General features: G+C 40.9%; 2 protein-coding genes across 6 annotated transcripts in view; one reads left to right on the top strand and one right to left on the bottom strand.

Moving 5' to 3' along the window:
* The window catches only part of STS (steroid sulfatase), a 95,515-nt gene extending 88,158 nt beyond the window's left edge, over positions 1–7,357 (bottom strand). For 3 of the 5 annotated variants that reach the window (XM_035116354.2, XM_035116353.2, XM_035116359.2), the window contains exon 1: positions 7,163–7,357. The gene's annotated coding sequence lies outside the window, so the exon portion shown is untranslated. Of the gene's footprint in view, positions 1–1,583; positions 1,680–7,162 lie in introns of all 5 variants that reach the window. The other 2 variants (XM_060273483.1, XM_060273480.1) reach the window with 1 other exon arrangement.
* PUDP (pseudouridine 5'-phosphatase) overlaps positions 7,032–19,671 on the top strand; it is a 61,797-nt gene continuing 49,157 nt past the window's right edge. Inside the window, exon 1 of the mRNA XM_035116360.2 lies at positions 7,032–7,193. Coding sequence (XP_034972251.2) covers positions 7,112–7,193 — 82 coding nt within the window. The 5' untranslated portion in view covers positions 7,032–7,111. The remainder of the gene's footprint in view (positions 7,194–19,671) is intronic.

The raw sequence follows: 19,671 nt of genomic DNA, 5'->3' as shown, positions 1-19,671 counted from the left end.
GATATGCATGCCATCCAAATCTATTGTCATGCCCTTCTAAATCTAGTAAATCTACATTCTTCAATATTATCCAATCCCGTATCCAGCACAGACAAGAGGCTTCATAGTATAGTTTTATATCTGGTATCGAGAAGCCTCCTCTTTCTTTAAGATCCATTAATAGCTTATATTTTATTCTTGGCTTCTTGCCTCTCCAGATAAATCTTGAAATGTCTCTCTGCCAATCCTTAAAACAATTCATGTTACTTATCACCAGGATTGATTGAAATAAAAATAACATTTTCGGCAATACATTCATCTTAATCTGGCAGATGTATTCCAACCACCTTTTTTCTGGTAAACAGTTTTTGAATTGTGACAAAATCCTGAAAAAAATATTTTTAACCAAAGTCAACCTCTGGACAAAACACTTGTGCATTGTAAATTATAGGTGATGCCTCTTCTCAAACTACTTTTCTCTAAAAAAACAATGTCTGCCTCCCACCAAGATTTTACTGCTGCTGCTGTTGACAGATGATATGCATCAGTAACAATTTCTGACAAGGAAATATCTTTAACGACTGTATGAGAGACATAGATTTGATGTGTAAAACATTCTCCAGCATGGAGAGACAGTAACTGGAAAAGCATGATGCTTTTGTTGGTTATATAGCTTTTGAAGGAATAGGATGTCTGCCAGAAAACGTCTGGTAACACTGATAGAAGAGCTGTTTAGGTTTGAAATTTCCTTTTCAAAATATCTCATTTTCCTACTTTCTAAGCAGTTCACAATATAAGAAAGGATTGTCATAATACAGGAAGTTGGCCTCGGGATGTTGGTCTTCCTACTTCATTAGAACATATATCAATATTAATGTTGAACATCTTGCTATTTAATTCATCTTTTTAAAAATTACATTAACCTAATTTGTTTCTGCTCCAGACAAGGGCAAAGTTGTTAGGCTAAAATGTTCCATTGAAAACTATTATGTTAGAATGTGAAAGAAAGCTGTCAAATATAGTTGTTAAACACAACACTAATTTGTTACAGCTTCTGGTAAGGACTGGTTTAAATGGCATGTCTAACATTTATGAAATAATTATACAACAAATCATTATTGTAGCAGCTCTGGGTATGAGAGAGATAACTACATCATGATATTGATGATAAATTCATCAATCATATTTGATGCTTATACAAATTATTTTATATTTCACATTATGTGCTTGGTTAACTGTGATCACTTTTAACAAGAGGCAATATTCAATTAATAATCTTAATGACCAAGGTAGTTAGCCATCAGCATTTGCAACATCAGCAGATCCTGTGTCGTGCACAATGGCAAATTGTTGAACTATGAGCATTTGGTATAGAGAATGTCCAGCTTGTGCTGGAAGTCATTTGGCTTCCTTAAAGAGCTTTGCATCTGCGCCAAAGAGGAAACTACCACTTGATATGCCATAATTCTAAGCTTGTTCACATATTACACTGAACACACAAACTGCCTCTACACACCCAAAGACCTGTGTTGGCCCATCAGTACATACAGAAGTTATTGAAAGTTTGTCCACCTTTGGCTCCTCAACATGCACTCAGTTCTCACCTTTGGCTTTCAGCATGTGACAGCGGCCACACCATGGGGATGGCTTTAACTGGATAGCCAATGGGTCTCAAACCCTCGGTGAGTTAAGAACTTCCTCTGCATGTGAAGACAGTAGAAGACTAACAGTGCGTTCAACAGTTAAGAAGGCAGTTGATGCATGTGCTGTAAAGGGAAATGGGGGGCAGGTGGGGCTTGTAAAACTGGGAAGGGAACCCAGGAAAACTAAAACTCTGATTCTAAACCTCCATTGCCTTGTGCCTATAGCCTTACAGTACGCGAGAAAGGCTTTGGGAGTAAACCCAAGGAAAAAATTGTACCCACTACCTTGTGGAACATACTTGGAAGAAGAAAAAGCAAAAGAGTAAACGCTACACAATCGGGACGCGGGTGGCGCTGTGGTCTAAACCACGGAGCCTAGGGCTTTCTGATCAGAAGGCCGGCAGTTCGAATCCCCACAACGGGGTGAGCTCCCATTGTTTGGTCCCAGCTCCTGCCCACCTAGCAATTTGAAAGCACGCCAGTGCAAGTAGATAAATAGGTACCGCTCCGGCAGGAAGGTAAACGCTGTTTCCATGCGTTGCTCTGGTTCGCCAAAAGCAGCTTAGTCATGCTGGCCACATGACCCAGAAGCTGTCTGCAGACAAACACCGGCTCCCTCGGCCTATAGAGCGAGATGAGTGTGCAACCCGAGTCATCCATGACTGGACCTAATGGTCAGAGGTCCCTTTACCTTTACCTTAAACCCTACACAAGAGCGGAGTCCCTAAGATGGTTGGGTGGTGTCTTGTATGCCTCCTTCTGGCAACTCCTTCACCCAACCTGGTGCCAAATGTATTGCTCTGCTTTCCTTTGGACCACATCAGTGAGGCCAGAAAAGGGTAGTGTCATCTGGGCAGTCCAGGAGCTCCATACAAAATGCCCTGCAGCAAAAGGAACATGGGAGGCAGCAGTTATGAGTTATGGATCTCTGCAGCCATGGTGGGTGCTGTGATTCCCCAGTGGTTTGTCTTTGCCCCTAGAGGCACGCTCCATTGACTTTTGAGACAGATGGATGCCAACATGTATTCTGTGTTCTCATTTTGTATTTTTGTGTTGTGATCATCATCATCATCAAAATCATCATCTTATAGAGGACCTCTTCCAAAATAAGTCTGTATTTCTGCTCCATTAAATAGTGTAAGAAGACATTGTTCCCCTATGTCACCTTTACTGTGTCATCTTCATTGTCTTTAGTATCTGTTAGACAGATGCACGTTCAGCGCATGTCATACTGCAGAGATAGCTCCCAGCATCCCTGATCATTGAGTATGCTGGTCAAGTTGAGTCCAACCACTAGAGAGCACCATGTTGGGTACCCACATCCTATTGTGATGAAACCACAACTATGGGAATTTCTAGGGAATGTCTCTCTAGTAGGGTCTACCAAGTTTAGTATCTTAGAATCTTTAGAAGGCTTATTCAGACTGTAATTTTAACTAGGTGGACAAGATGGTTGGACAGTGTTCTCGAAGCTACGAACATGAGTTTGACCAAACTGCGGGAGGCAGTGCAAGACAGGAGTGCCTGGCGTGCTATGGTCCATGGGGTCACGAAGAGTCGGACACGACTAAACGACTAAACAACAACAACAATGGCCTCATTGGGCATAGTAGGACACACATAATATTGTACGGCAAGACATTTTTTATTTAGCTAAATTCATAGGCATGGAAGATTATGTTATTCCTGGTGATGTTTTTCCTCTCCTTGTCCTCTGATTTAATTATCTGCCTTGGTTATTTTGATTTTATTAGAAGCGTTTTTTGGAGGTTTTTTTTTTTAAAAAAAGGAAAATCTTCAATTTCTTCCAAAACTGCCTGGTTGGTGGGTTTTTTGGCAATTAAAAGGTGGTATCTAAATGCCAAGTAGGATTTCAATCCTCTTACTGCAGGAAAATGCCACTCAACACAGTGGGACTTACTTCCAAGTAAACATGCATAGGATCGGGTTGCACATTACATATTGAAAGCTGATGACATAAAATCTAAATACTTAAAAACAAGATACTTCTAAAGCGTTGCACATATGGGGCAAAATATAAATGAGTTTCCAGATGTGACCTGCCAATAGAGAATAAATACAAGATTATATTTCTGTAGCTCATGTCCATCTATCTCACTGAGCACACAACAGGTAAAGGGGTATGGCTCATTAGCTATAGCTCATTAGATGTTATTCTACTTCTCTCCCTACACCGAATGTTCCCACAACTGTTATTGAAACAGGTCATGCCTCATTATATCCTAAGGAAAAGTTTTCTGTATTTGTGCCATGCTATCATGTTGTAGCCATCGCTCTGATAAAAGCTAGATGACATATTCAGGATTGCTTGGACATAAAAGAATTTTCTAGCGATAACCTCCAGGTCAGGGGCTCATTTGCTGGGCAGCTGCATTTACTTCACCTGAGGGCTGTTTTCTGTGAAAGCAACAAATACTAAACATGCTTTCAGTGGTGCCATCAAGAGAAGACTTGGGTAGAAGATGCTCTGGGTCTCACTCAGCAGAATGAGGAGGGCCCTAAAACAAAGCATTTTGAAAAACAAAAAAGGAATATACATTACCACTTAGAGACTCCCCTATCCTACTCCCTGCCCAGTAAGACTATTAAGTCTAGAATCTGAAATGACAGAACAGCACACGGCACACTTTGAAGCTCCAATGATGTAGTTATCTTACCTCTTCTGTGAAAACAGCCCCACACAGCCAACCTGAACTAGTGGAAACCAATTTACGGTAATCCCTCCTTCTCTCTGTGTGACAAGCCATGCCCCTGCTCAAAGCAATGACTGGCATTCTTTCAGAGGACAACAAACACATTTTAAAACATTTCCCTCTGAAAGAGGGAAGCAAGAAGAATACAGTGGTTAAAGTCCACAGTCCAACTTGACTGTTCCATAAATGAAGCTAGTAAAGGTAAAGGTACCCCTGACTATTAGGTCCAGTCGCAGACGACTCTGGGGTTGTGCGCTCATCTCGCTCTACAGACCGAGGGAGCCAGCGTTTGTCCACAGACAGCTTCTCTGTCATGTGGCCAGCATGACTAAGCCGTTTCTGGCAAACCAGAGCAGCGCACGGAAACGCCGCTTACCTTCCCGCCAGAGAAGGTACCTATTTATCTACTTGCACTTGACGTGCTTACGAACTGCTAGGTGGGCAGGAGCTGGGACCGAACAACGGGAGCTCACCCTGTCACAGGAATTCGAAAATGAAGCTAGTAGTTACCTATAAATGTTACTACTATGCAACAGCAGGCACTCGTGACTTTGGTTTCCTGGCGGCAGCAATGGCTCATAAATATGTCCCTTGTTCTCTGGATCAAAGCCAAGATATGAAACATATAATTATTATGTAGCAAACACTCAATAAGATATTTTGGTGAGGGAGAGGGTGCTACATTATAACCTTTTATATTCCATCTCTATTTAACAGAATGATGCAGAAGGGAGTTATTTCCCCCCCAAGCAATTTTATAAAGAAGACACCTTCCAAAAGGCCCAACTACATGCAGAGAATTCATTCACATGCATTTAATTTTCTACCTGCATCATTTTCAGCCAGTCCTTTGCCACATTCATGCCATACATTTAAAGCACCATGATGCCACATAAAATCTTGATAGAAATAAATCTGGGAGCTGTTGTTTGTCAAGGATGCTGAGAGTTGTTAGGAGATCCTAAAAGACCTGCAATTCCCAGAGTGGTTTAACCATCAATCCCTCTTCATGGTGAATTCTGGGACTTGTAGCTCTGGGAGGTCTCCTAACAACACTCATCACTCCTAACTAACTAGAGTCCCATATAATTATTTGGGGGCAGCTATGGCTAAATGGTATCATGGTGCTTTAAATGCACTCATGAGTTTCGCTCATTTTCTTATCACAATGTAATCACAATGATCACAGGAACCAGGGGTTGCCAGTGAGGTGCCTGCAGGCACTCAAATACCCACAGAAGTCTTCCCTGCTTCTTGCAGGGTCCCTCTCCCACCACTAAAATCAGACTTGAAACAAATATTCCATTGTAGGCAGAATAGGTTGCAGTGTGGGGTGCGGTGTTCATCATGGCAGTTTCGTCAGTATGCAATGGTGCCCCAAGGACCCCAAAAGCTGGCAACTGCTGCCCAATCCATCACACAATGTGCCTCTCAAAATAAAAGACCACCGTTCTGTAAAGATAGATGTGGTGTTGGTGTGTGTGTGTGTGTGTACAAATCCAAGGTTTAAGTTCCTCATCAGCTCTAAAACTCACTGGGTACCTTACAGTTCATTCAGAATTACAAGTAAGTAGCCGTGTTGGTCTGAAGAAGTGTGCATGCACACGAAAGCTCATACCAATGACAAACTTAGTTGGTCTCTAAGGTGCTGCTGGAAGGAATTTTTTTATTTAGTTCATTCAGAAGGGAGCATCACAGAAGAGACTTACTGATGAGGTTTTTTTAAGGACTGCAGCCTTAGAGTTCATTTCATAATCTTTCAACCTAAGTATCTTAGTATTTAGCTGTTGTGTAGATAAATGAAAAACGCCTTTATAAATGCCTTGAGTTATTCCGGGCCAAAGATGGGATTCAAAGGATAGTGAGATGATGAAATGAAGCGTCTTGGGGGAGGGGGGGGAGAGAAGCTGTTAGCTGTGCGTGTGAAATTAGGCAACTTTATTTTTTTAGCAGATTGCACGTTTGCTCCTAAGGACACATCTCTGTGTTCAACTCAGTTCCTGAGAAGTGTACTGCACTTCTAAGGACTGTAACCTTAGAAGTCTTATATCGTTAATTTCTGATATGCAAAATTGAAATCCTAAGCTTGCTCACCTGGGTTTTACTGCTATGCTGACATGTATAGGATTGCACTGTTAGGTAGCAACTCTGCACCCAAAGAAAAGCACATAGTTCAAACCACATTAGCTCTCCTGGTTAGGGGGCTCCACCTGCCCACACTTAAACAGCCGCGGCTCTCACCCTTTGCATAATAATGCTTGAGGCGTGCAATACGCACTAGTGCCTTGTGTGTCGATGACGAAGCCCCCCTCCCCCCTCCTCCAGCGCAGCATTTATTCATTTATTTATGTATCCCCTCCCCCGCAGGATCGCCTCCCAAAGGCGCGTTTGCAGCAGCGGCCGCCGAATGCTAATCGTTCCATCCTGTGCGCACGCGCGCAGCGAAACCGCACGCCCTTCCAGCTCCTCCCCATCTTGAAATTGGTCACCGCGACGCTTAGAAAGCTCCTCGTCTCGGAAAAAGCAGAGCCTCCGGGCAGCTCAGGCAAGCACACACGCATGCGCAGCAAGCCAGCAAACCACCCCTCCCTCCCCACAATCTGCGGGACGCGTGTGGAACCGCCAGAGGCGCACGCGCACTTCAGAGCCTCTCCAGCCGCCCATCTCCACCCCCCCATCGCCGCAGCGCTCCGCCCCCTTTGCCTCCCTCCGCGAGCCTGGCGCTCCCTTTACCGCTGTCTCTCTGCTGTTGGCGGGGGTCGCTGTTGCAGCGCTATGGCTTCGCCCGCTCGCCCTGTTCCGACGTCGCCTCAGCCCGTCACTCACCTCATCTTTGACATGGACGGTCTCCTCCTGGGTGTGTAGCGCGCCGCCCTCTGCTCCCCCCCCTCACTCTTGCTGCCTGGTAGTAATAGTAACTGGGACTTAAGTAGTGCGCGCTGCCTCTCGCCGCCGCGGGGCTTGTGGAGAGCTCGGGCGCGTGGCTTTCGGGCTGCCCTCGGGTGACGGAGCAAAAGTGCAAAGAAGGGCGGCGACATTCCTCCTCATGTGGTGCTTCACTCCCCCAACCCGCACCCACTTCCCATTTCATAGGCGCTGGTCTGAAAATGCAAATGAGTAGTAGTGTGTGGACATGTTCATTCCCCCGCCGCCGCCGCCCCCCCGCGCGCCCAATTCCAGGAATTTTAATGCATTTGCCCAGGCTGTCGTCGTCGTCCCCCCCCCACCGCATTTATTTAGGGGCTGTTGCAAATGGTCTTGTACGCGCGCCTCTCTAGAGCGTGACTTCCGCAAACAGGAAATTAAAAGGAAGGGCAGGTTTTGGAGAACGGTGCACACGCTTACAGGGGTGGTGTGCGGATGGGGATCGCGATAACCCGGTTGGGTCACTTGGGGTGCTTCTTGCATGGTTTTCTGTTTTTTGGACGGGATTCGGTCACGTAGCGGCAAACGCAGCTTGCACGATTGAACTCGAATGAAAGGGAGCTGCTCTCTCTCTTTCCTGCTCCCCGCCTCCCCTCCAAATCGATCTTTTTATAGCAAAGAAAGGCGATGGGGATGGGTGGGGAGGTAGCACTGGGTAGCAGTGATTCATGATGCAGTGCTCTCTCAGCTCCCCGCGAACACACAGAATGGAGGCTCAACAAAGAGCTGATTTAACGCAAGTTTGAAGAGAGGTTTGACAAATTAATAATAAATGCACGATACACTGGGACTGTAAAGGTGCCATTTAATACTTGTTCTGCATTTATAAGAATTTGGTCTTTTAGTGTTGGCTCTCACACTTTGGAACTCACCGCCTATTGACATCAGGCAGCTGCCTTCACTGCACCTGATAAAACATTATTGCTTATATAAGCCCACCCATAAGTGTAAATTGTTGACAAGTGTTTTAATTTGTTTTTAGCTTATTGTTGATTTTATTATCTTTTGAATGTTTTAAACTGTTTTATTGATAATTTTATTCCCTTTGTTTTGAACTTTTTTTACAATCTAGCAGCATCTAAATTTTATGAAATAAAATAATAAATAAATGGGTCATCTGGAGGCGACTTTAGACTTTAAATATGGTAGTTTTAGTTCTGCTGAAATGAACAGGACTTTTGATAGCAATTACGTGTCTAGAATTGCAATTCTAAACGGATGCTGTAATCCTATACTGTATTCACTTGTTCACATAAGGTTGTGAAGTAGGCAGCAATGGCAGCATGGTTCCTAGTATTTGTTTATAGAGTTGTAAACAGAAGGATAGTCTTGCATTTGTTTGGTGTTGATCATAATGAGAGCGTTTGCTTGAAAAATTTGCAGTTGCGATTAAATGGCCTTCAGGATTGCAATGCTAACCAAGGCATTGGTTCGCATTGGGAATAGAATATCAGTGTAATTGTTTGCTGGATGGCACTCTTGTAGTAAGTACGCTGTGCCCATAGAATATAGTGAAAACAAGTTTATCCCCATATATACTTAACATAGAAATATTAGCAAAGCTATTTGTAGAAGATAGAAATTTTTGTATGGCCGATACTTGTCAGTATGGTATTAACATGTTATTTATTTAGGTAATTTATTGACCCGCTCTGCCTTAAAATCTCAAAGTGGGGAAGCAGCAGTATTGCAACAAAGGAGTATTTCTTGTACTTGATCATTCATAATTACTACAATATTTTTACACATTGCATCTGGTTTGAAGGCTGCAGCGCATGGTGTTCAGATATGGCTTAAAATTCTCTAAAGTGGTAAATTATAGGGCTACTTCTTGAAGTCCTTTGAAAGACCAGCTGCATTTGGAGCAGGTTTCCCCCTTTGTACATGCTACAATGTATGTTTTGTGCTTGAGGATATCTCAAGTGCAAATAAAAAGCTTTGGGTAAATCCATGTTGGGTGTATAATTGCTAGTGATTTGTGAGTAGGCTACCATTGAAAGACACACATAAATTAATTGAATTGTAATGGGAAACAGTTTTATTATTTGAATTAATAGGCAAGGTATTAATTACACAAGATTTGCCCAAACAATTTACGCCACTGATGGAACTCTTGCCCCTGTGGCCTAGCTGTCCCACCAAAAATGGCCTCTAGGGGCTGGCACAGAGCTGAGCTGCTCATGTTGACAAGTCTGCTAACATTCTGTGAGGATATGACAGCCACCCAAGCAATGCCATCTGTCTGACATTTTCCCCACTATCAAAGCAACAACAGGTCAGCTAGCTGTCCTAACTTCTTCTACATGCCACAAGTGATATTTCCTGCCTTTTACCAGCACATCTGCCAAGTTGTGATGAATTATTAGGCAACTAAGTACAACAGAGCCCTCCTTTGCCCTGAGAAAGGTGAAAAATGTGATGTGATGTGTCCAGTGCTAATTAGCTGGTTGATTTATTTATTTTTAATAAAACCATTCCAGGTCCCAAATGATGAGCCATTTTCATTGCCAGAGATACAAACTCAAGGTGGGTGCAAAACCTAAGACAGTAGAAGCAAACAAACAACTTGAAATCTCCCCTTCCTCCTCAGATTTTAATAGCAAAAAGGAGAGTGCCTGTTATTGCCAGACTCTTGCTATAATATAATAGTACTCAGTTACAGTTGTTCAAAAAGTATAGTACTGTATCACCTAAGAATGCCCACAAAATTGACAGCATTGGACCTCAAATATTGCCCCCTCCCCTGCAAAAGTCTTAAAGATAAATGTATAATGCCCAAGCCATTTAGATTCCAGGGGAGAGGCTTCTTCTCAACCCCAGTATCTCACAGATGTCACAAGAAAAGTGTCAGTCTATCTGACATTGAATAAATTACTCCAAAAGCGTACAGTGCCATGCCAAAATCCTAAACAGGCCCACTTGTTTCATCTTTTGCTGCTGGTTAAAGATCCAGAAATCTCCCCAAAGAAAATTTCCTCTTACTTGTGAGATCTGCTTTCCATAATTTTTGATCATCACTCATCCGCTTGACCCAACATTTTACTTTCAGAGAGGACAAAGGCAACACAGTGTCAAGTCTTTATATCCCTAAGTGTCCTTGGCTGTCTGATCTGCTATCTCATTGCTAGCAATTGCTACGTGAGTTAGAATTTAACAGAAGCAGACTCAAAGACCCATTAACTGTAATTCTGAACTCGGCAACCATATTTCCTTTCCCAGATTGCACTTGCATCCCATACTTCTATTCTTAATCGCCAGCAACCAAGAAAAAGTGTGACTGAAGCCCAGTGCCCTCCTGGGTCTCACATCCTTAGATTACTAAAAAAGCCAACTTTTTCTTTGAAAGGTAATATTGTGTTTCAGAATCTCTCCACCTCCAAAAAAGTAACAAATTCTATTTCATAACCACCACCCTCACCGTTGCTATTGAAACTCAATTGGCTGTATATGTTAAACACCATTCATCCCACCAGGAAAAAAAATATTCTTTATGGTTATTCTTGGACCCTACTGGTCTACAATGACTTTTGTCCTCTCAACTCACAACTCAAATCAAAAGCACCCCTTCCCACCAAAAAAGCAAACAACCAGGCATTTAAAGAACAATCTGATTTTGCACCACATTATTTCACACCTATACCACAGTCTTTGTATGAATAGCATTAAGTTTCCACAATAAGGACCCTGAGGCAGATACATGTGCCTGACAGCAGTACTCCTTAATAGATATAATAAATGCACACTAGAACATCAATAGTGTTTTCCTATCCACCGTCATGTACTACCTGAAAAGCTCTTCATTGGATTCAGTAACACTTTACATCTATTTATTGAATACAAAATATGCTGCTTCCAAGTGTGTGTGTGTGTATGAGACTTAGAAATTTGTAACTGGAGACTATATGTACACTGTATCTGTTTTCCAAAAAAGATTCAATGTAATCCCCTCAGGTAATCCCCTCAGGTACGGTAATCTCCCTAGAATGTAATCTCCCTAGAAAGCACCATTCCCACAGTTTTGCACAGATAAAATCCCACAACCCTCCCAATTTCTCCTAACTTACTTAAATCTTCAATTTAATTTCCTCTTGGTCACCTTATCCATCCTGCTATGAACACATTCCTGCTGAGTGTGCATGCAGATATTTGTGCATTCTAACAGCCACCAGCACCTCAGTTTTCTCTACATTCACTATATGCAGTTTCTTATCCTCAGCAATCAAAGCCAAAATACTGGATAACATTCAGTTTCCTATCTGCCTGTAAAGCAACACAATTGGTGTATCTATAAAGAGGTTTCCACAAACTTGCCTCCAGCTATATTGTTTAGCCTTCTTGAGAACACTTTTAACTATAGCTGTTTGTCATTGGTATTCCATTAAAACATCCCCTCCAACATATGCCTGACCTTTTAGACGGCTGCTTTGTGCTCCCTACTGCATTAATCTGTCCGCCATGGAATTGTATTCTCGTTACTTCTCCTATTCAGGAGTAGCCTGAGAAGCTGCTTCTAGTACCAACTTTTTCAGAAATCTTCTCAGGACCCTGAAACTCAACTCATGACCCCAGTGCCCAGTGATTTATGCCTAAATGGTTATGAACCAGCCCTCTTAAAAATCCACATAGAAACCATATCTACACCAATCCTGAATCCCAAACTTCCATAGGATTATTACTTGGCAATGATCATTATTCATATTGGTTTCCTCCATAACTTCCCAAACACACTGAGCCATAATAAGCCTTGACACTTTCCTACTCATTCAGTGTATGAATTAACACAGGCTTCCTCAACCTCGGCCCTCCAGATGTTTTGAGACTACAATTCCCATCATCTCTGACCACTGGTCCTTCTAGCTGGGGATCATGGGAGTTGTAGGCCAAAAACATCTGGAGGGCCAAGGTTGAGGAAGCCTGAATTAACACATAGGTTAGGTTGAAATAGAGTTATTTCTTTCTTTTGTTTGGGTGGTTCTTTATGTTTGAGGAACTAATTCACTAGTTTTTCCATTTTTATTTACCAAAAATACATTATTATCATAATTAAACCAATATTTATGATGGGGAAATGAGTGTGTTCATAACTGGGTTTAGAATGTACCACGTTATTCCAAATACACCGACACAAATATATACCTAAGCAGGTATTGAATAACATATGGATTATTTCAGCCTCTGCTTTGAGCTCTTTGACAACTTCAACCAAGTATTTATTTGTAAGTAGGAGTTGATGTTTCTGCAAAATGCAGCGCAACCTGGACACTGCCAGTGTTGTGAAAACTTGTTTTATCCAGTTGTTCGGATGTTATAGAGAGCTGGTTTCTAGAGAATTTTGTATAGTTGCAAGTGTTGCAGCATATTCAATAAAGAATGTACATTTAACGAAAATATTTGCATACATTAATTAAACAATATGCCCAATGGTTAAGAACAACAACAACCCCATTGTTTAAATCCACTGTTGAAGAGAGTGCTATATTGTCAGAGAATGAGATATGCTTTTCACAGATGTTTCCCTTGTGGTTGTGGGAGTGCAATTCAGATAAATTAGTTATTTAATTTCCTAATATCACTTAATCTTTCTTACTGAATTTATACAGATCCAGTGCTCTCTCAACTATGATGCTGATTGAAAAGTCCATGTTTTCCATCTTCTCAGTAGCCGGTGTTTGCCTCCCTTTCCCCTCTCTTCAAGCTCAGTCTGCTAGGGGTTCCATAACTGCTTCGCAATTGGTTGCTCTCTGTATTTAAGCTAGCATCTCTCTTTTTCATTCAGATTGATGTCTGATCTTTCCATACTTTTGGACTTGTTTTCCAGCTGCTCTATGTTTACATGGACTTCTTTTCATTATAGGGTTTTCTTCCTGAACATCCTGGATAAATATTACAGTTCTTATTCTTTGGACACAGGAGAAAAATGTTGCGACCACATTCAAATCAGGAAAAGCCAGATCTCCTTCCCTCCCTCCCTCCCTCCCTCAAATGAGGCAGACTACTCCTATGATATCTGATTCCACCCTTCTCATTGTAAGCAATTAGAAGGATTAAATGATAAAAATCCTTAAACTTTTAGAGGTAAGAAAACATGCTACATCAGCTTCCCACTTTTTGTAAGATTATTAGTGTTTTATTATTAGTGGAAACCTGAATAGTTCTATAATTGCAGAACAAGTCTATCTGAATTCTAATATGCTGTTTTAAAATTCTGTTCAAAGTCTAATTTCTATAATGCATATGCAACAAGATTTAGCTAGGCAGCTTAAAAGCAGAGCACACTTTACTGTGTAGCACAGCGCCAGGGGAGTAGGAATAACTGAATTAAAATTTTGATGTACTGCTGAATAATTTTAAAGAAGAAAAGCTGATCTTTATGTATGTGTGGGCAGGGGAGAAGGGGCGGAAGAAGAAAGGCAAACATTTCAATTCTTAGTAAATACTGGTAGCATAGGTGGTAAGTTACATTTACAAGAGCAGCCCCCCAACCGAGGAAAAAATGGTTAGGCTGCACTACAATTAAATTTAACAGCATATCTGTATGTTCCCTTTTATTCTGTGGGCTTGCTGGATAAAATGGAATCCCAAGTAAGTGCTGAAGCTTTCCAAGGCTTGCAGCAACATATTTTTGTATAGCACTTGGGTTTTATGGAATCTCTGGCTAATCTAGACATTTGAATGGGTCTGTGAAACTGACATTGAAGATTTGGATAGAAAGTAGTATGATGAAATTAGCGCTTGGTGTATGTGTCTGGGTGTACAGACAAACATAATGATGCACAGCAACTGCTCTTCTTCAAAACCCTTAAGTGAATGGAACTCTAAATTTAATTTTTTTTAATGTTATGAAATATGCTGTTGTTCAACCCCATGACAATTTGGAGGGAATAGTTCTGTCAGTGGTGTCAAGTGTCTAGTGGTGAGTAAGTACTAATTATATTAGTTTAGCTATAAACCTCAACAAAATCGGAAGCAAAATAAATAAACCGGAGTTGAGTCTCAAATTTAGGTCTTAATTTCCTGGCTGTCAGTGTAAATTAAGACACACACAAAGTAATACAGTATAATGAAACTATCAAAACATCAAAAACATGCAAAGTTCTTCCTGCAACTAAACTCCGGCAAGTATTTTTCACGGGGACCTTTGTAAAGTGGACACTGAATAATATAATATAATGGATAAAATCTTCTGTGCCAGTTTTACAAAAGGCACAACGATGCTGTTCCAAGGGTAATTTTGTATAGTGGCAATCCAAAAAGCAGAGGACATCACATTAAATGTTGGTTCTGTGAACACCTTTTTACGCAGAGCTAGAGTAATCAGAACCAGTTTTCTGCTGTTCCCAGTTAATGCATGCATACAAACTAGAGAATGTTGATGAATGAATAATGAGAAAACCTATTTAGTACAGGGATAGACAACATGGTGCCCCCCAGATGTTGGAATTCCAGTTCCTGTCAGCATAAACAGTGGTCAGGGATGATGGGAGTTGGACTTCAGCAACATTGGCTACCCTAAGACTCACTTAGAGTTCTTCAAAGTATTTAGTGCTTATGTGAACTAGAGACACTGTGGGGAGATGTTACATATTTATTAGTAGTCAAAACAAAAATTAAAAAAATCATTCCAGTAGCACCTTAGAGACCAACTAAGTTTGTCATAGGTATGAGCTTTTGTGTGCATGCACACTTCTTCAGATACACTGAAACAGAAGTCACCAGACCCTTATGAATAGGGTCTGGTGACTTCTGTTCCAGTGTATCTGAAGAAGTGTGCATGCACATGAAAGCTCATACCTATGACAAACTTAGTTGGTCTCTAAGGTGCTACTGGAATGATTTTTTTTATTTTTGTTTTGACTACGTCAGACCAACACGGCTACCTACCTGTAACCATTTTTTAGTGGTTTTACTGTCTGGCAGTGGTGACTGAAAATTGTTTTGAATGGAGCTATATGCCCTGCCAATGTGCAGAGACCTACCTGTAAAGTGACAGTCTCTGGCAGCATCAATGGTAAATCATTGTTGGAGCCCTGATGAGGACAGGTGGGACCATTTGCTTTTAATGTATATTTAAACAATACAAAAGAAAGGTAATTTTGTGAACATGTTACTTTAGGAATACAGCAGGACCCCAAAAGTTTCAGGTAATTTCTGACTAATTCATACTGTGAATATACTTATTAAAACCAAAGTTAGTCATGGCTCACTTATCCACTGATTTTAGTAGGTCGAGTGAGTATAACTTAGTTGGCTAATCTCTTATGAAGTTGATAAACGGATCGTAGCTGGAGTAATAGAGCACCTGACCAAGTTCTTCTAGTTTCCTGCTTAGAACTACTTATTCTTAATTGATGTGTCTTTAATGAGACTCAGAAGCTCCCTGAGTTCCTTACCTTCTCAAGTTAAAGAAGACCATACCTATTTCCAAGTCCTCTGCATGTTCTGATGGACATTGCAGAATAGAGGAGTTAGCTTTAAACAATCAGCTGGTCAACCAAGCCAACATTTCTGTGCTCCTAGGGTGGAGTTGAAATTCTGGACATTAAGAGCTGCTTTGCTTATTGAACTATTGTATCTTTCAGTGAAAAGTGTAAGTGCTCTATGGTTAAGCTTAGAGCTCAGCCTCGCGTTCATGCTATTAACTCACGTTTGTTGCTATAGCTAATACAAAAAGAACCAGAATGGAAAAAAAAATTACAGCCGTCTTGTTTACAGAAATAGCTCTCTCCTACATGTGTATTTAATTTGAATTATCCATTTTCTTTTATTTCTTTTATCAATACAGTTATCCTACTTGACTCAAACAAATGAATTTCATTAGGCCTCTTCCTTCTACGGAACTTGTGCTAGAGGCTGTTTGAAAAGGAAATGGATAACAGTCTCATTGTGTATCAAGTTAGTATGCGTTTCTATGTGGGAGTTTGGTTCCTAGGTGAATTTTCTCCTGCAGCATAGCAAATACTGTAGTACCAATTCAGTTTAAGTTCACCTTTCTGTGCAAATTGCTCTTTAGTATGCAATTAATCTTGTTAAGCTTTAAAGTAGCAGTCTTCATAAATTGTGTTCCTCCTTGTTCTGTTCAGGTGGCTGAATAACATAACTATCCCTTTTCCTTATTTAGGAGTGAGAACCCTCTGGTCTGCAGGCTAGTGTGACCTGCCATATTTTTTGTTTTTGTTTTCAAGGCCTCTTTGCTATCTCAAAACACTTCCTATTTCTCTAATTGTAAGGGATTCCCTTACTTGAAAAAAAGTCATATTATGCTATGTAGCCTTTATTTTTCTGAAGAGCAGCCAGGTAGCTCTGTATCAGAAGTAGAGATGGGAAGGCCTGGGAAAAACCTGGAATTATCCCCCCCATTTTCCCAGGTTTCCCCCCCAATCCTTCCCATCTTTAATCAGAAGTTAGTTCTGGTATTTTCCATCGGCATGGGAAATGAAGTTAGTTGACTTTCTGTACTTGTAGCAGAAAATTCAGAGTTACTTTTTAAGCAACGACTGACAAAAACAAAACAAAATGATCAAAATCATTAGCAGCTCATCCGTCCATGCTGACCTATTTATCAGAGAATGATAGTCCTGGCATGCTGCTTGCCTTGCTGATAACCCTGGGCAAGTGACTTGCTGGAATGGATACAGTGTTTAATGTTCTGAAGAGGCAAACCTTTGTTGCTAATGAGTAGCAGCAGCACAACTTGAAATCCCTGATAGCAGTTGGCCCTGCGGCAATAGCGATACATGTAGGGACAAGTAGTGTCCGAAGCGGTCCCGGCTTCCACTGAAATAAAGTGTCAGCCATTGAAAGGGTCGCGACTGCATCAATTTAAGGGGTTTGTAAATCATAGTTTCGCTTTCCTCTGATTTGATTTTGGACTAAGAGGCATATTTCTATACTTCATGAAGATTTGACAGATTGCCTTACCTGTTGGTTTGTTTTTTTAAAGAAATCCGTTGAAGGGTATAGATTTGCAAAGAGACTGTAGTCAGCAGGTGAAAAGAATCAAACAGTAGAAAATGCTGTAATGTAGTATTAGAGCAAATGAAAGGGAATGAACCTAAGCCCCGATCAATAAATAATCTGACCCTCCTCAGTTATGCACTCATGGGTTCTCTTTTTGCTGCAGTTTTTACATTTTTATTTAATCTAAATACATCTCTGAGGGACTTTTCACACATTGCTTTTTTTCTTTCTGGTGATTTTAAGCTTACCTTCACGGTGACAATCAAAGGCATTAAAACTGACAGTGAAGTTTAACTTGTCCTAACTACAAACATCGACCCTGTACTTAACAAAGTTCTTTGTAACTGAATAAGCCCTTCATTTTCTCTTGGTGTTTACAAATGATGCAATTAAACAGCATAGGTAATTATTTTCAGGTGAGGCGTTTTCATTTAATATAATCCAGAATGGGCTTTTCAGTTCTATCTCACACACCTTTTCCATCCATAATCGTAATTATCTGCCCCCTTTACTGTACAGAAAATGCAGTGCATTGCATGTTTCCATAGTTCTCCACCATGCCATTATGTATATATCTCAGGAAGTAAATAATACCTGAGAAATTTGCTTTGTATGGAGAAGTTATAGTTGTCTGGTTCTACCCTGAGAAACTCTTTCTTTTCCTGGCTTCATGGTTCTGAAACAATACATAGAATCATGGAATCTTGGAGTTGGAAGGGACACCAAGCGCCATCTAGTTCAACCCCTGCAATGCTGGAATCTCACTCAGCTAAAGCATACATGACAGGTGACCATCCAACCTCTGTTTAAAAACTTCCAAGGAAGTGGAGTCCACTATCTCTCATGAGAGTCTGTTCCACTGCTGAACAGCTCTTACTGTCAGAAAGTTTTTTACAAATGTTTAGTCGGAATCTCCTTTCTTGCAACTTGAAGGCATTGGTTTGAGTCTTACCCTCCAGAGCAGGAGAAAACAAGCATGCTCCCTCCTCCATGTGACAGCCCTTACGATATTTGAAGATGGCTATCCTATCTCCTCTCACTCTCCTCTTTTCCAGACTAAACATACCTAGCTCCTTCAAGCGCTTCTCAAAAGGCTATGTTTCAAGACCCTTGATCATCTTGGTTGCCCTCCTCTACACAGGTTACAACTTGTCAACATCCTTCTTAAATTGTGGTGCCCAGAATTGGACACAGTTATTCCAAGTGTGGTCTGACTAAGGCAGAATAGTGTGGTACTATTACTTTCCTTGATACGGACACTAAGCTTCTGTTGATGCAGTCTATAATAGCATTAGCCTTTTTTTTGCTGCTGCATCACACTGTTGACTCATGCTAAGCTTGTGGTCCACCAAGACCCCTAGTTCCTTTTCACAGGTACTGCTAGTGTGTTCTCCCCCCCCCATTCATATATTTGTGCATCTCTTTTTTCCTGCCTAAGTGCAGAACCATACATTTGTCCTTATTGAAATTTATTTTGTTAGCTTGTGCCCAGTTCTGTTAAGGTCATTTTGGATTTTGATTCTGTCTTCTGTAGCATTAGCTACCCCTCCCAGTTTGGTGGCATCTGCAAATTTAATGAGCATTCCCTCAATTCCTTCATGCAAGTCATTTATAAAGATGTTGAACAGCATTGGACCCAGGACAGAACTCTGTGGCACCCCACTTGTCACTTTTTTTCAGGATAATGAGGAACCGTTAGTGAGTACTCTTTGGGTTTGGTCAGTCAACCAAATTAACATTAACATCATCTAGTCCACATTTTATGTATCATAGAGCCAGGCAGTCACTCCTGTTGTCATAAATGTGTGAATTGCCTCTTCCTCTTCTTATTCAATAAATTTGTATACTGCCCTATACCTCTAGATCTCAGGGTGGTTCACAACATAAAATTACAATATAAAAACCAAAAAATGCATACAGTAATAAGAATAAGGACAAAGACAGCCCAATTATTTCTCATTCCACAACACATTAAAAAGGGCATCAGATGTTAATTAGCCAAAGACCTGGTTAAAGAGGAATGTTAGTTCTTATCTAAACTTTTCATCATCATGTTCAATGCATTAATGTTTTATGGTATATGTTAATTTGTTGGTTGTTTGATTGAATTTTTAATTGTTCTATTGTTTTGCTGAATTATTATACTTTACTCTGGTACCTTGTTTAGGGAAGCTTTTAATGTTTAATAGATTATTGTATTTTATTATTCTATTGGAAGCCGTCCAGAGTGGCTGGGGAAACCCAGCAGATGAGTGGGGTATTATTATTATTATTATTATTATTAATAATAATAATAATGGCTGTCACGGGATTGTTGCGGCTACTCTAGAGTAACGACGCTCCACATGCTTGTCTTTCAGCAGTTTTTATTTAGTGCAGTCTATTTACAGTGAGCTGGGTGTGTACAACATGTCTGCTTAGTCCGACGCAGAATCCGGCACTGGACCACTTCT

This window comes from Zootoca vivipara, chromosome 4, assembly GCF_963506605.1.
Source record: "Zootoca vivipara chromosome 4, rZooViv1.1, whole genome shotgun sequence".
NCBI lineage: Eukaryota > Metazoa > Chordata > Lepidosauria > Squamata > Lacertidae > Zootoca > Zootoca vivipara.
Note: the sequence above shows the minus strand (reverse complement) of the source record. Positions and strands in the feature narration are given on the sequence as shown.